General features: G+C 34.4%; 1 protein-coding gene across 2 annotated transcripts in view; it reads right to left on the minus strand.

The window, feature by feature from the left end:
• The window catches only part of itpr3 (inositol 1,4,5-trisphosphate receptor, type 3), a 39,442-nt gene extending 28,925 nt beyond the window's left edge, over positions 1–10,517 (minus strand). For both annotated transcript variants that reach the window (XM_051116340.1, XM_051116339.1), the window contains exons 1-12: positions 10,127–10,517; positions 8,920–8,990; positions 7,568–7,689; positions 7,313–7,399; positions 5,757–5,915; positions 3,801–3,899; positions 3,451–3,534; positions 3,094–3,240; positions 2,672–2,767; positions 843–881; positions 558–697; positions 357–456 (exon numbers count right to left, since the gene is read on the minus strand). In XM_051116340.1, coding sequence (XP_050972297.1) covers positions 357–456; positions 558–697; positions 843–881; positions 2,672–2,767; positions 3,094–3,240; positions 3,451–3,534; positions 3,801–3,899; positions 5,757–5,915; positions 7,313–7,399; positions 7,568–7,689; positions 8,920–8,990; positions 10,127–10,218 — 1,236 coding nt within the window. In that variant the 5' untranslated portion in view covers positions 10,219–10,517. The remainder of the gene's footprint in view (positions 1–356; positions 457–557; positions 698–842; positions 882–2,671; positions 2,768–3,093; positions 3,241–3,450; positions 3,535–3,800; positions 3,900–5,756; positions 5,916–7,312; positions 7,400–7,567; positions 7,690–8,919; positions 8,991–10,126) is intronic.
• Between the last annotated feature and the right edge of the window lie 2,739 nt (positions 10,518–13,256).

Here is a 13,256-nt window from a genome sequence, read left to right on the forward strand (position 1 = left end):
AGATTTTTTATTTTTACTGCATTTTTGATCAAATAAATGAAGCCTGGACATAAGTGACTACTTATGCTGAAATCCTTAATACTTATTTTTTAAAAGCATTTAAAAAATATTTATATCACAGACCCCTAACTTTTATACGGTAATGCAATAATATTAATAAAGCTATTAAATTGTGATACAGAATGCACAGTAAAAATAATAATAATAATAATAATAATAATAATAATAAAAGCTGTAGTAAAACACACAATTTATATTTTAATTTTACCTGTTTTAAATGTTTTAGATATAAATATATACAGAATTCTCAACATTCAGAAGTAACAGTTCGACATTATACAAAGAAAGATTTTCACCATTAATCGAATGGGTCTCTCCTCATCGATGTCGATGGGAATGTTGGTGCTTTGGATCCAAGTGTTTGTACACAGGTGACGGAATCGGACAAAAGAATTTCTGTTGAAAGTCGAGAAGATGAATATGCATTAATTAATGGTTTTAGAACTGGTTTTTAATGGCTTTATCCAACAGAATGAAGAGAGTATAGAAATAAATACCTTGGCACAAATGAGTCGGTCTTCTGCAGTGTGGTGGGGTCCAGCTCAAACAGAGACGCGATGTCATTCCCATGAGGCACTGCAGCTAGCTTGTATTTTATTCTTTCTCCTAAGCTTCTCTTGATACGGCTACTATCCACCTATGGACAAAGTACCAGTAAGTGACTTTCTGCTGGTCTTTTCAGAACACAAAACAGGAACAGTCATTGTATCTAATTTTTAACATTTCATGAACTCCTGATCACAGACATCTCACAGAGATGTCTACCAGTCATTTTAACCTACCTCAATATCATTGCTGTTTTCTTTATAACCTGGGTTCTCCTGCAACACAAATAATGCAAATATGTCATTCTAATATTTTAAACCATATATCAGGTTACTATACAGGGCTCTACAGTGCGACCACTTCGGTTGCATTTGCGATTGAAAACTACTGCGTGCGACCACGAAAAAATATTTAGGAGCACCACGTGAGAGTGACCCGATCAACATATTTGTGTTCGCACTGAGGGAGCTTCAAAAGTTTCTGTTTTGCAACGTTGAGTAATGTATCACAGACATATCTCACGAATCCTTTAATAAGCAAAGTGTAGAGTGAGTGTAAATAAGAGATTCATTGTACAGTGCAGAGAGCTTCATTGATTTTAATAGAACTTTGTGAGATTGCGATAACGTTGGCGATAAGATAAGATGAGTGACAGCTTTCGATGAATTTTAAGGGAGTTTGTAAATGAGATATTGAATTAATACAACAGTTAAATAAACAAGAAGCTAATATTAAGTGACTAGCATTGTCTGACTATAACACTATTGCCTGATTTTGCTCTATTTCGTCATCAAAAATAGTCTGAAACATGTCACAACTGAGCCGCTGCACATCTCCATTCAAACACAGCGGTGTTTTGTTTATGAATGAACGTGCATTTTTAAAGGAATCTAGTGAGTCAATGATTCAATTTCCCATTCATAGACAGTCACTTGCTTTATTCCTGAATGAATCAGCCGTTCAAATGAATCAAATGAATGAATGATTCATTAATTAAATCAGTAACTCACTGCCACTTACTGGCAGTTTTAGTTTTATTTTTATTATGTTTTTTTTTTCATTTTCAAGTAGCTTTTCAGTTATTTAAATCATTTAATATGTCTGTTTTTTAAAATTGTATATTTAAAACATTAATGTCAACATGAGTTTATGAATTTGATTGCATTCATGCCACCACTGAGCCTCATTAAACATGAAAATACACCAACGAACCACTTTTGTGTTCCTCTGTGCCACCTCTGCAGTACAAATTTATTTTGTTAATACTGATTTCATTTGATTGGTAACTTATTCTTATTGTACTTGATCTTAACCTGTTGTTTTAATTAGAAATTTTAAAAAGCCTAAAAAATATGTTTTAAAAAATGTACATAAAAGATAGCACACTTTTGATAAAGTTAGAAAAATGCCACTACATAGGTAAAAACAAAATTCCCCTGTAAATCACTTTAACCCTTTAACTGTCACTCCCTATCTTAAACACAGATATAAAAATACACAATCCAAAGTTACATTTTTATAATTCATGAACGAAAACATTTTGTAATATGATTTTGATGTACAATTTCCATGGTAATGCAATGTCTGATTTTAAAATGGTTTTCAAAGGATGAATTTTGAGATTTTAAGTTTTCAGATGATATACAGTTTTATAAGAGTTAGGTTGCGTGATAGGAAAAAAGGCAACGAAGAAAGTCTTTTTGTGACAAAGGTCAGAACTCCTGTTATGATTTAGATTTTTGAGATGCACTCTTGTCATAAATGAATCTATTACTTTTGCTGCATAATTTGTAACACAAAGGAGTGGTAAAATACTTACTTAGGAGTCTTAGACCTTCCCCACGATTTATAGTTTGTCATGATTAGATTAGGATTTATTTGTAAAATAGTGAAGTAAACTTCCCCACAGAGGGGATGGTGACAGTTAAAAGGTTATCAGTTAATCAGATATTTTGATTATTGATTAGAAAGTGCTCCAGAAATTCGGACTAATTAGAAACCTATTTTTTTTAGGTTGGGAGCACAAGTAAGCGTAGAGCCCTGGTATAAATGTGGAGGATTTTACTTCAGCAGCAAGATAGTTTCCCGTGGCCAAGTGTTTGAATCGGTACAGGCTGTTCCAATGTCCTGCTCCTCCACGACAAGGATCATGGTGAACCACCTACAACCAACAAGCAAACAATTCAACATTATGTCACTGAACTAAAAAAAAAAGACAATTGTGATGAATTTATCATTAAAAGTTAAAATCGATAACTTTCGCTCTCATGATTGCAACTTCACATCAGGCTTCTAAAAATACTACATGGCATAACTCATAAATAAAAGTACCAAAGAAAAGCAAGTATATTAAAATGTATCTATTTTTAATACTTTTTAAAATCAATTTTAAATGTAGTAACATATTTGCCTCTTTTGAGGACATAGTTTTACATATGTCATTAACTGCAGGAAATCTGCTAAATCAATCTGTGAGGAGGCTCTCACCTCAACCTCCCATAAAGCATTGGAGCTGGTGGCTGAAGTAGCAGACTGACGCAGAGTTGTGCGCAGAAACACGTGCAGCTTAGACTTGTACTCGTCACAGGTCAGAAACTTCTCCTGTTCTGCGTGAAAGAGCCTCACCACGTCTCCCTATGCACGAACAGCATAAACATGGCTTGGCTTTGGATATGTATGATAAAATTGGTTTAAAAATGTGGATACAGTGGCTGGAAAAGCTGAAAGCATGCAATAAGGCTTAGCATTTCTTTTTAAAAATAGCAAGATAACAGCATTGACTTGTTGGTATAAACTACTGTACAGTTTGAAATAATGCCTTTTGCATGTGCTCGTTGCACTTACTCCCTTAAGGACTTCATCTTTGTGGTCACTGAACATCATAAACAGATTGATCTTCCAGCTGGTGTTGCTGTTGACTGAATTGATCTGTAGGGGGCAGTCTTACGTTACAAAAAGACAATGGCACACAGCACTCATTTCAGCTTATTTTGCTAACCTTCAGTAATGTCAGATAACATGTACTTTTTGAAGAAATGACAACAACTAGTTTGCGGCCTCAAGTTAGGCCACAAGTAAATGTGTCTGCTCATCTTGGGCTGATTACAATCACCCACAATCCATCTGTCTACTTCATAGTCATGCTGACAAAGAACTTCAAGGCAAACTGATCACGTCTTCTCAAACAGGCCCACCTCTTTGCACCCTGGGTGATCGGGAAGCTCGTAATTACTGGCATGGAGAGGCTGTCCAGCGTTCACAGGATTCAGGATCACCTTATCTCCAACTACTACCTGAAATGGAGTACAAACGATTCAGTGAGGGGCTTAATATGACTGTCACAGCCTCAGGTATCTGAAAAGCAAATATGTACATCTCTATCAGTTTACACAAGAGAGAAGCAATAGACAAACATTTAAAAACGGATTAGCGCAGCAAACCTGTTTATATGTGTATGGGCTCGTTTGCATGCATCTTTGTGAGTGGGCTGTGTGTGCACCAAGTATGTGTGTCTATATTTGTATAGGCTATGATATGTAATTACGTGTGCAGGTAAGCGCATGCCGTTAAAAATACATAGGTGTATGTGTATATAGGTACAAAGGTGAATCTCATAAAAGCATGCAAGGTTATTTTATAGCACAAAATCATAAGAAAAAAAAATTTAAAAAGCATTTTACATAACGAGAACAGGGCTTGTTTAAAAAGATTTTCTACTTTGTGACATAAAAGGCATCCGAATGTTATTTTGTATGATTTTCATTAATACAGCATTTTTTTGTGTGTATTTCAGTAATGAATGTATTCAATTCAACACAAATTAAACAAATACTGCTTATTGTAAATTATTGAAGTCATATACACTACCAGTCAAAAGGTTTTTTTTAAACTTTTTTAATGTTTTTTAAAGAAGTCTCTTCTGTTCACCAAGCCTACATTTATTTGATCCAAAAAATTATTAAAGTAATTTATTCCTGTGATCAAAGCTAAATTTAACTAAATTTCAGCATCATTGCTCCAGTTTTAAGTGTCACATAATCCTTCGGAAATCATGCTTATATGCTGATTTGCTGTTTAAGAAACATTTTTATTATTATTCCCAATATTTAAAGCAGTTCAGTGCATTTTTTCAACATTCTTTGATAAATAGAAAGATACAAATATCAGCATTTACATGAAATAAAAAGCTTTTGTAACATTATACACTATACCATTCAAAAGCTTAGAGTTAGTACGTATTTTTGTTTGTTTAGCAACAAAATTATAAAAAATAATACTTTTATTTAGCAAGGATGGTATACATTGATCAAAAGTGATGATAAAGACATTTATAATGTTACGATTTCTATTTCAGATAAATGCTGCTCTTCTGAACTTTCTATTCATCAAAGAAACCTGAAAAAAATTATACTCAGCGGTTTTCAACATAATAATAATAAATGTTTTTTGAGCAGCAAATCAGAATATTAGAATGATTTCTGAAGGATCATGTGACTGGAGTAATGATGCTAAAAATTCAGCTTTGAAATCACAGGAATAAATTACATTTTAAAACATATTCAAATAGAAAACAGTTCTTTTAAATAGTAAAAATATTTTAAAATTGTACTGTTTTGCTGTATTTTTGGTCAAATAAATGCAGGCTTGGTGAGCAGAAGAGATTTAATTAAAAACATTACAAATCTTACTGTTCAAAAACTTTTGACTGGTAGTATATATATTTTTACAGTACAGTACATTAATTTGTATAATTTGTTTATTTTCACATTAGTCACAAAAGCTGTAGGGGAAGCAGTGTTACTTTAGTATCACAGCAATACTATTATTATTTTATTAATATTTTGTGTTTTATTTTTTGCATTTTCTGTTTTTATTTTAATGTAACTAAAATTCAGTCATCTGGTCTATATGTGTATGTAGCTTTTTATAGTTTTTTAGTTTAGCAGAACTAGCTGAAATAAAAAGTTTATTTCACTTCAATTAATGAAAATGTTTTTTAAAATGTTTTTTCCGTTTCAGTTTCACTTGTAGTTAACCATAACAATCTTAATGAATCTAAAAACCGGCTCCATGCGATTTACCCTTACAGCTTGTTTACACTGTGTGAGTTTTGAGTTTCCTGTGTATTTGCATATGTGTGCGTAAATTACATTGTCTCCATTGGCTCTGAGCTTCCAAAAAGGTTGAATAAAAAGCCACGATCCTTCATTCCCCGTCCCATCAAGAGTGACACGCATTGCATTCTTCTCCAGCAACGCTGGGAGACGCTTATTCACCGTCAAATACTTGTTGCTCTTCATGTGCAGGAGCTGAAAACACATCAACATTAAATAGATAAACGATTCTAGTCTGTAACCTCTTTCTGAAATATAAAAATGACAGCTCAGGCTCTAAAATGGGATTATGTGAGCCACACAAGGTATCACTGACACATTTAACGGAACATTTGTGAGCTAAAACAATATTGTTGCTGACTTTTTTTAATGCAAGTTAGTCAAGACCATCACGCCAACAACACCCTCTCACTTTACCGCACAACCTTTGTGGTTTATTGCTTTTTACCCACAGTGTTGCACCTACTGAGTTTATTAGTAAGAAAGTACTTCCTTTTTTGTCTAAAAAAAGATCCGTGCAAATATCGAAAATGGATATGCTAAAATATGGTAGCACCTCCTCTGAATGGCAGTAAACACAGCTGATTACTTTAAACGACTCAACAATTCCTAAAGACTACAGTGTTATTTCAATAAAAATTATGCGTGTTGGTTGGAATTTTAAGAAGCATTAACCCAACTAGAATCACTGGACATGGGAAGCTCTTTATTTTTTAGGATACCCTATAGTAACAGGAAAAGGCTCTGTTTCCTATAGTCTGGCATCGCTGTAGGCAATTATCTGTAACTGACGTCACTACCAGGGAGGAAACACATTTCTTTTTTTGCCTTTTCTGACTGAGATAAAGATGTGCGGGCATAGTTGTGTCCATTAACAAACTTAGCATGTTTAGATAAGTCAACATAAAATCAAAAGTGAATTTTAGTTTGCTAATACACATACTGTGGAAGATTAACACATGTTATTCCAAAGAAGCAAAATGTTTGTTTGTGTTAACCTTGATCAAAAAGAGTTTCATTTCTGGCTAACATTACTAAACCAGCTCCAAAATGTCATTTACAGACCATGTCCAGGCAATTACATTGACCTATTCTGAAAAGTACCACCCACTTTTCAAAATTCAGTCAATTCTCAATGTCCCCATATTACAGAACATTTTTTAACAGCAAAAAAAGCCATATAACAACTCTTTTAAGAGTCCATAGTTGGTGGTGCGCCTTGAATCTTGAATGAAATGCTTGATTACATAGGGTGACTAGGATAACTCTTAATCTTCTGTTTCTAGAAACAAGGTTTACGTCACAGAACTGCACCTTTCGACTCCTTTTTATAACTCTATATAAGGGATTAAATGGTTTTGCACTTAAGTCTACCTGTCGGGACTAGACAGTTTGATAGAGCTTTACATAACCTTACGAAACCTCTCTTGATTTGTAATGATGTCCTTAAGAAATGTGGGAAAAATAAACCTTTCTAGTGTGAATTATTAATTAATAAAACAATCAGCAAAGACGTATTTTAGATAAACAACCTGCAGCAACCACTCAGCAACTAATTAACAGGTGTCATTCTACTAAATGCAGATTCTTACCTGAATGACACTGCCGTATTTTACCACATCCCCATGGACCTTTTTGTTCTCAGCTTCATTCTGTTTTTGTTCCAAATTAGCTGCATGCTTTGATATGAGGCAAAAAAAAAAAAAAACGTCCGTCAATCATCATATGAAATGTCTCCCAGTAAATATATTGAATACATTAAATTCCCCTTTGGCCACAGCTGTAATTAAAAACCAGAGGCGGATTCCAGTGATGATCTACATGCAATAGAATTGTTTGTGACTTACTTGCAGTTTCTGAAGAAGCACCATGTCTCCTATCTTATCCTTTTCATGCTTTGCCTGTTTAGCCTTCCAGAATTGTTTCTGGGCAGAATATCGGTTCATGGGATAAACCTTAAAGAGGCAATCTAGATCCCAAAGAAAAAGAAAAAAACACTAACATTTGTATCAGCTGTTTGTGAATGTTTTTAAAAAATGTGTACACACTGTCCTTGTGAGACCAAATAAAGACTATAAATATGGATTTTTGGGAAAAAATAAAAGGAATATTGAAAATTTGGTTTGGACTTTCACAGGAAACTCACATTTAGTGCTGTGCAAAGATTAATCGCGATTAATCGCATCTACAAGTTTTTGTTTACGCAATATTTGTGTGTGTACTGTGTATATTTATTATGTATATATAAATATACACACATGCATAGATATATTTAAGAAAATTTTGTTATGTTTATATATTAAATATATATATAATATTAAATTACATTAATTAAAATATATACATAAATACACGTAAATATTTTTTAAATATATACTGTATGTGTGTGTATTTATATATACACAATAAATATACACAGTACACACACATATAGTATGTAAACAAAAACTTTTATTTTGGATGCGAATAATTGTGATTAATCGTTGCACAGCACTACTCACATTTGATCTCAACTAAACTTTTGTATCATTTGCAGATCAGATCTTACCTTAATGGGTTGGGGCGTTTATGGTTTGAGGTTACTTCACTGCAGTGTTGACCCAGTTAGTTACCAACAAACCAACACTAACGTGAACAGCAGCTCAACAGGACTAAAGTAAATATAACCTAGCAATACCAGGTAACTCGAAACCAGCCATACATATTTAACATGCTAATGTTCACTTTTTTTTACATTTTTGAAATGACAGACTGCACCACTATTGTTTCCTGAAACTAGTAAAATCATTTTCATTACATTAAAATAAATCTGAAATAAAATAAAAATATAAATATTAGGTTAAAAAACCTTCTTACCAAATATATGTATGGACGTAAAATTGATTTGAGTTGAAAAAAATGAATTACATTTAGTTCATTAGTTTATTATTACATTTAGAAAACAACAAACTTTGGAACAATACAATATTTCTTAATATATTACATTTAATTTGCAAACCAATTTATTATTCAGAACAGTTAGGTAGCATATTTGGCTAAAATCTAACATTCGTATTTTTTTATTTCTCTCTGGGAACCACAAACTTCTGGCTATGAATGAAAGGTTGTACGAACAATTTACCAACTAGAACCAACACTTATTCTGAAAGTACATTTAGCTGTGTGAAAGATTATTTTTAAAACGATAAATAGTAAATACCTCTAAATTTTTTGGGAGGGTTGTCTAGATCTCCACCTGCTGGCTCCACGACACAACGGTCATCCACCAGCCTGGGAAGGTAAACACTCAGAGTTATCTCCATAAAGCAATTCTTCAAAAGCGTTCGAGAGGCACATCGATATCAGTGGTCATAAACAGTCACGGATCACAAACTCTAAAAGAGCTTCACTCCTGGCCTGGGACATTAATGTCTTAGTTTCTACAGACTTCTGGTGGACATCCTGCTAAATAATCCAAATGCTCTGCCAAAATGCCTTAAAGGTCTAATCATGTAATATTATTTTTCCAGTCGTGTTCAATAATACCCCTAGGGTAGCCTGCAACTGCAAGCCTTTAAGGGTTTAAACAGGTTAAAACGTGTTTATACGCTGCCACGCCAGTTCAATGAGACTCTCGTTGAGCCTGAATGGCTAAAATAGCCCAAGGAAAAACCCTGGACACTTGGCTGTTTCAGAGAGCCATTCCTGCATAACATTTGCTTTTTAAGATGTCTGTCTCCATCTTTTTGTTCGTGCATCTGGCCTGTATCCAAAACAAGGGTGGTATTTCCTCCTGACATTAAAACAACAGTAAGATTTGGGCTGAAAAGTTCATACAGTGAGAATAAGGCTAAAAAGGTCTCTCCTTTTCAATGACTAACTGGCTTCATGGTCAATGTAAATTCAACATTGTGATTTTATTTAGAAGCACAGACATCAAATGAAGCAGTTTGAATGGTTATTTTCGCGCGCACACACACACACATAATATGCATATACAGTATATATATACACAGTATAAATATGCACAATATACACATACATAGACATTTACAGTCTGAGAGTCTACGTATCAATCAAAATGTGATTAAAATTGTGATTCTAGGCTGTTGACTGCACTACAACTTAACTGCACACCTGTGTGCAGCTCTTGATCTTTTTGCAAAACATAAACACACACATCAAAGCTCAGAGTAAAAGTAAGCCACAGTACAACCATCTAGCAGAGAAAACGAACAAAGCTTGAGTTCTTAAGACTAGAATGGCAATCATTTTATTTAATAAACTGAACTGATGAGAAATTAAATCTCACATGCATGGTTACTATTTACTGCGTTTTAAATGAACATAAAAACTATTTTGCTCAGGGTCTTGGGTTGGGGTGAAGGCAGGGCAGGAAGACAGAAAAGTCAATGGAAGACACTTACCCCAGGGTGCTTATAAAACCATTGACAGTTCCTTCTGCATACAGGGAGACAATATCCCCTATATGCAGAAAACTGGACGCTGAATCAGACATCTTTGCTATTTACAGCGCGCAGGGGTCTGGATGCTTCAGTGTGATCTTGAGAAGCCCGGACACTTTTCTTACAAACTCTTCCTGATAAAGCGGGTGTAGGCACTCGCTTCACCCACAGTTGAAGTGTAAGTACATCCCGGTTCACTTGGAGAACGTGCAAAGGAAAGAAAACCTGCAAAAGTTAATCCCCGGTTGGATGTGCAGCTGGGAATGTAAAGCGCAGAGGTCCGAGAAGCAGAAGTGAGTCGTTGTTGGAGTTTTGCGGCGTACCTGAGGTCATAGTGCTTCAAACCAGGAAGCACGCGTAACTTTGTCAAGTCAAAACACGCCTGTAGGGGAGGCACCGCGTGGAAGAATACAGATGAGACTTGCTAACACCCTCTCCACACTGCAACCGAGCAACCTGACAGAAAGAGAAAGCTAAAACAGTCAGTGAGACTACTGTAGAGGCAGCTTGTTTAATTTAGATATGAGATATTTGGCGCGTCGCGTCGCTCGTTTACTCTGTGGTCTCGGTTATGAATAAATAAAACTACGTATTTTTAATAACCTATAATTTTGTATGTGTAAATAAATGGTTTTGTACCCGTAGCTGTTTCTCAGCGCAATATAACAAAATATTAAAAAAGTTTTAAAAAAATTATGTACCTGTGTATTGTTTTATTACCTTAAATACCTTTAATATGGTGACAATCTAACTTATAAATGTAAAAATGTTTAATACAATTGATTGTAATATATAATCTGACTAGTGTTATAGACTACTCCAACAACAATATTCCATTTTAATGGTCAGATCAGGTAAAGTATGAGAAAGTTCGCTGTGGCACAGGCTACTAGAAAAACAGACCCCACCCAACTTCTCATTTTATAAACTTGAACTAAATTTCCTGCCTTAGTTGATAAGACAAAACATGATATTCAGCAACACAATACAATGGGCTTTGGTTTAAGTATAGACGCACAATGTACTTTCGTCATCATTTTGGTAGGCCAGTTCAGCTTCAGCAGTAACGATATTGTTTAGTCATATCAACCTATGTATAATGTCTTTGTGCATAACAAAGACTTCAAGAATATAATCTAACAATATTTAATTCTCCAGTAGCTGTATGTTCTTGAATGCAGCACTGACAGTTTCACACTTTGATGTGTTGTGGTTTATGCTTTAGATTCACAGCTAAGAAAGGTGTAATCCATTTTTCCATTCATTTATATATGAAAAGGTCACAGTATGTCAAGTTGGTATATAAAATGATTATTCACAAAAAGGAGGCATGGAAACACCACCATCAGCAAGAAAAGGTACCTACGCACAAATCTGTGACATGCAAAATCACATCTGTGCACTAGTACTGGCTCTGAATGTCGAGCTGAGTTTCCACGTATTCAAAATGGATGTCCAGGCAAATTTGCATTCAAATCAAGCTTCAGGAAAGATGGGATGCGATTGTGGGTGGATTTGCATTGCTGGCTGGCAGTGAAAGTCAATTAGAAGTTTATTACGACTTTCCCACTCCCTTTCCTTTGTGCAAACCAGTGTTTTTCATTAAAATGTGAAAACTCTAGTTGAGTAATTACCGGCATATTTTGAGAATGTAGGAGTCTGGAGTCCTTTAAATTACATTTAAACCACTTTGCACATTAGCAAACCTTTTAGTTATTATTTAAAGTACAATAATTGAGTAAACTAAAGTGCTGATTTTTTTTTTTTTTCATTAGCTTGCTGAATATAACCACAACAACATTTCTTATACCATAGAAGGTGTTTTTTCTAGCCTTAGCTATGGCCTCTTTTGGAAATATTTCTATGTTCAGATAATCTCTGAACTCAGTATTATACAGGTTCTTTGCTATTCTCCATTGGCTTGTTAAATCTCACTTTTAGCTCAGATCTCCCTATAAGGGTAAGGTCATACACAGATTTTGGTTGACTGCACATTTATGATTCTTAACAGACAGTCCAGTGAGACTGATGAAAACATGTTGAAAATGACTGTATAATTCACCAGTAATCACTTTGAAAATGAAACAATTATCAGCTGAGAGTAGCAAAGACAAAAAAAAAAGTGTGTAAACTACAAAGTGTGTGCATGTTATGCTCAGTTAAGGCACATGATCTAAGGATCCTCCAGCTTTAGCTACAGTTTGTTCCTCATATCCTTATTGACACAGGGAGATGTCTGCAACGCCTCAGCCCACTTATCAAACAGGAGGAAAACTTTATTACCACAGAAAATGTCCTTTGTCAGTGTTAAAACATCAATTTGTTGTTAAGTTCTAAAACACTGTCACTGTAATGAAAAATCGAAACGTCTTCAGCACCAGCATTTTTTCCCAGATATGAAACATCATGCATTTCCTGTAAAACCCAGAAAAGTCCTCTAGTACTCTCTCTCAGAGTAACCACTAATGATGCCCTCATCAGTATTAGATGACATTTCCTGTTGGTGTCAGATATCTTAAAGCACTTAGATTTTATACGTTATGGTTTTTCAGTCTGTGCAACAAAACTTCAAAATGTTTTATGATGAATTGTATATCATTATGATGATATGATAATTATTTACGGGATTAGTTCACCCCAAAATGTAATTAATTTACTCACCTTCGGATCAACCAAGATGTAGATGACTATTGTTTCTTACAAACGTGCAGCTTTTCACTTGGTAAAATGTTAACTGATAGACTGGAGTCATGTGGATTACTTATGGATTATTTCTTGATATTACATGATGTTACACTCATTCTGACGGCACCCATTCTCTGCAGACGATCTACTGGTGAACAAGTGATGTGATCGTAAATTATCCAAATCTGTTCTGATAAAGAAACAAATTTGTCTAGGATAGCCTGAGGGTGAATACATGTTAAGCAACATTTCATTTTTTACTATTAAGGTATTACTTCAGTTAAACAGTACCTACATTTTATGTATTAATATATGCATTTTTTATCTTAATTGATAGTAGGATGATTTATGCACACACCTAACGCTTTCTAACACATGTGGGTAGGACGGTAATAGTTAGGAAATG

Source organism: Labeo rohita, chromosome 8 (genome assembly GCF_022985175.1).
Source record: "Labeo rohita strain BAU-BD-2019 chromosome 8, IGBB_LRoh.1.0, whole genome shotgun sequence".
Lineage (NCBI taxonomy): Eukaryota > Metazoa > Chordata > Actinopteri > Cypriniformes > Cyprinidae > Labeo > Labeo rohita.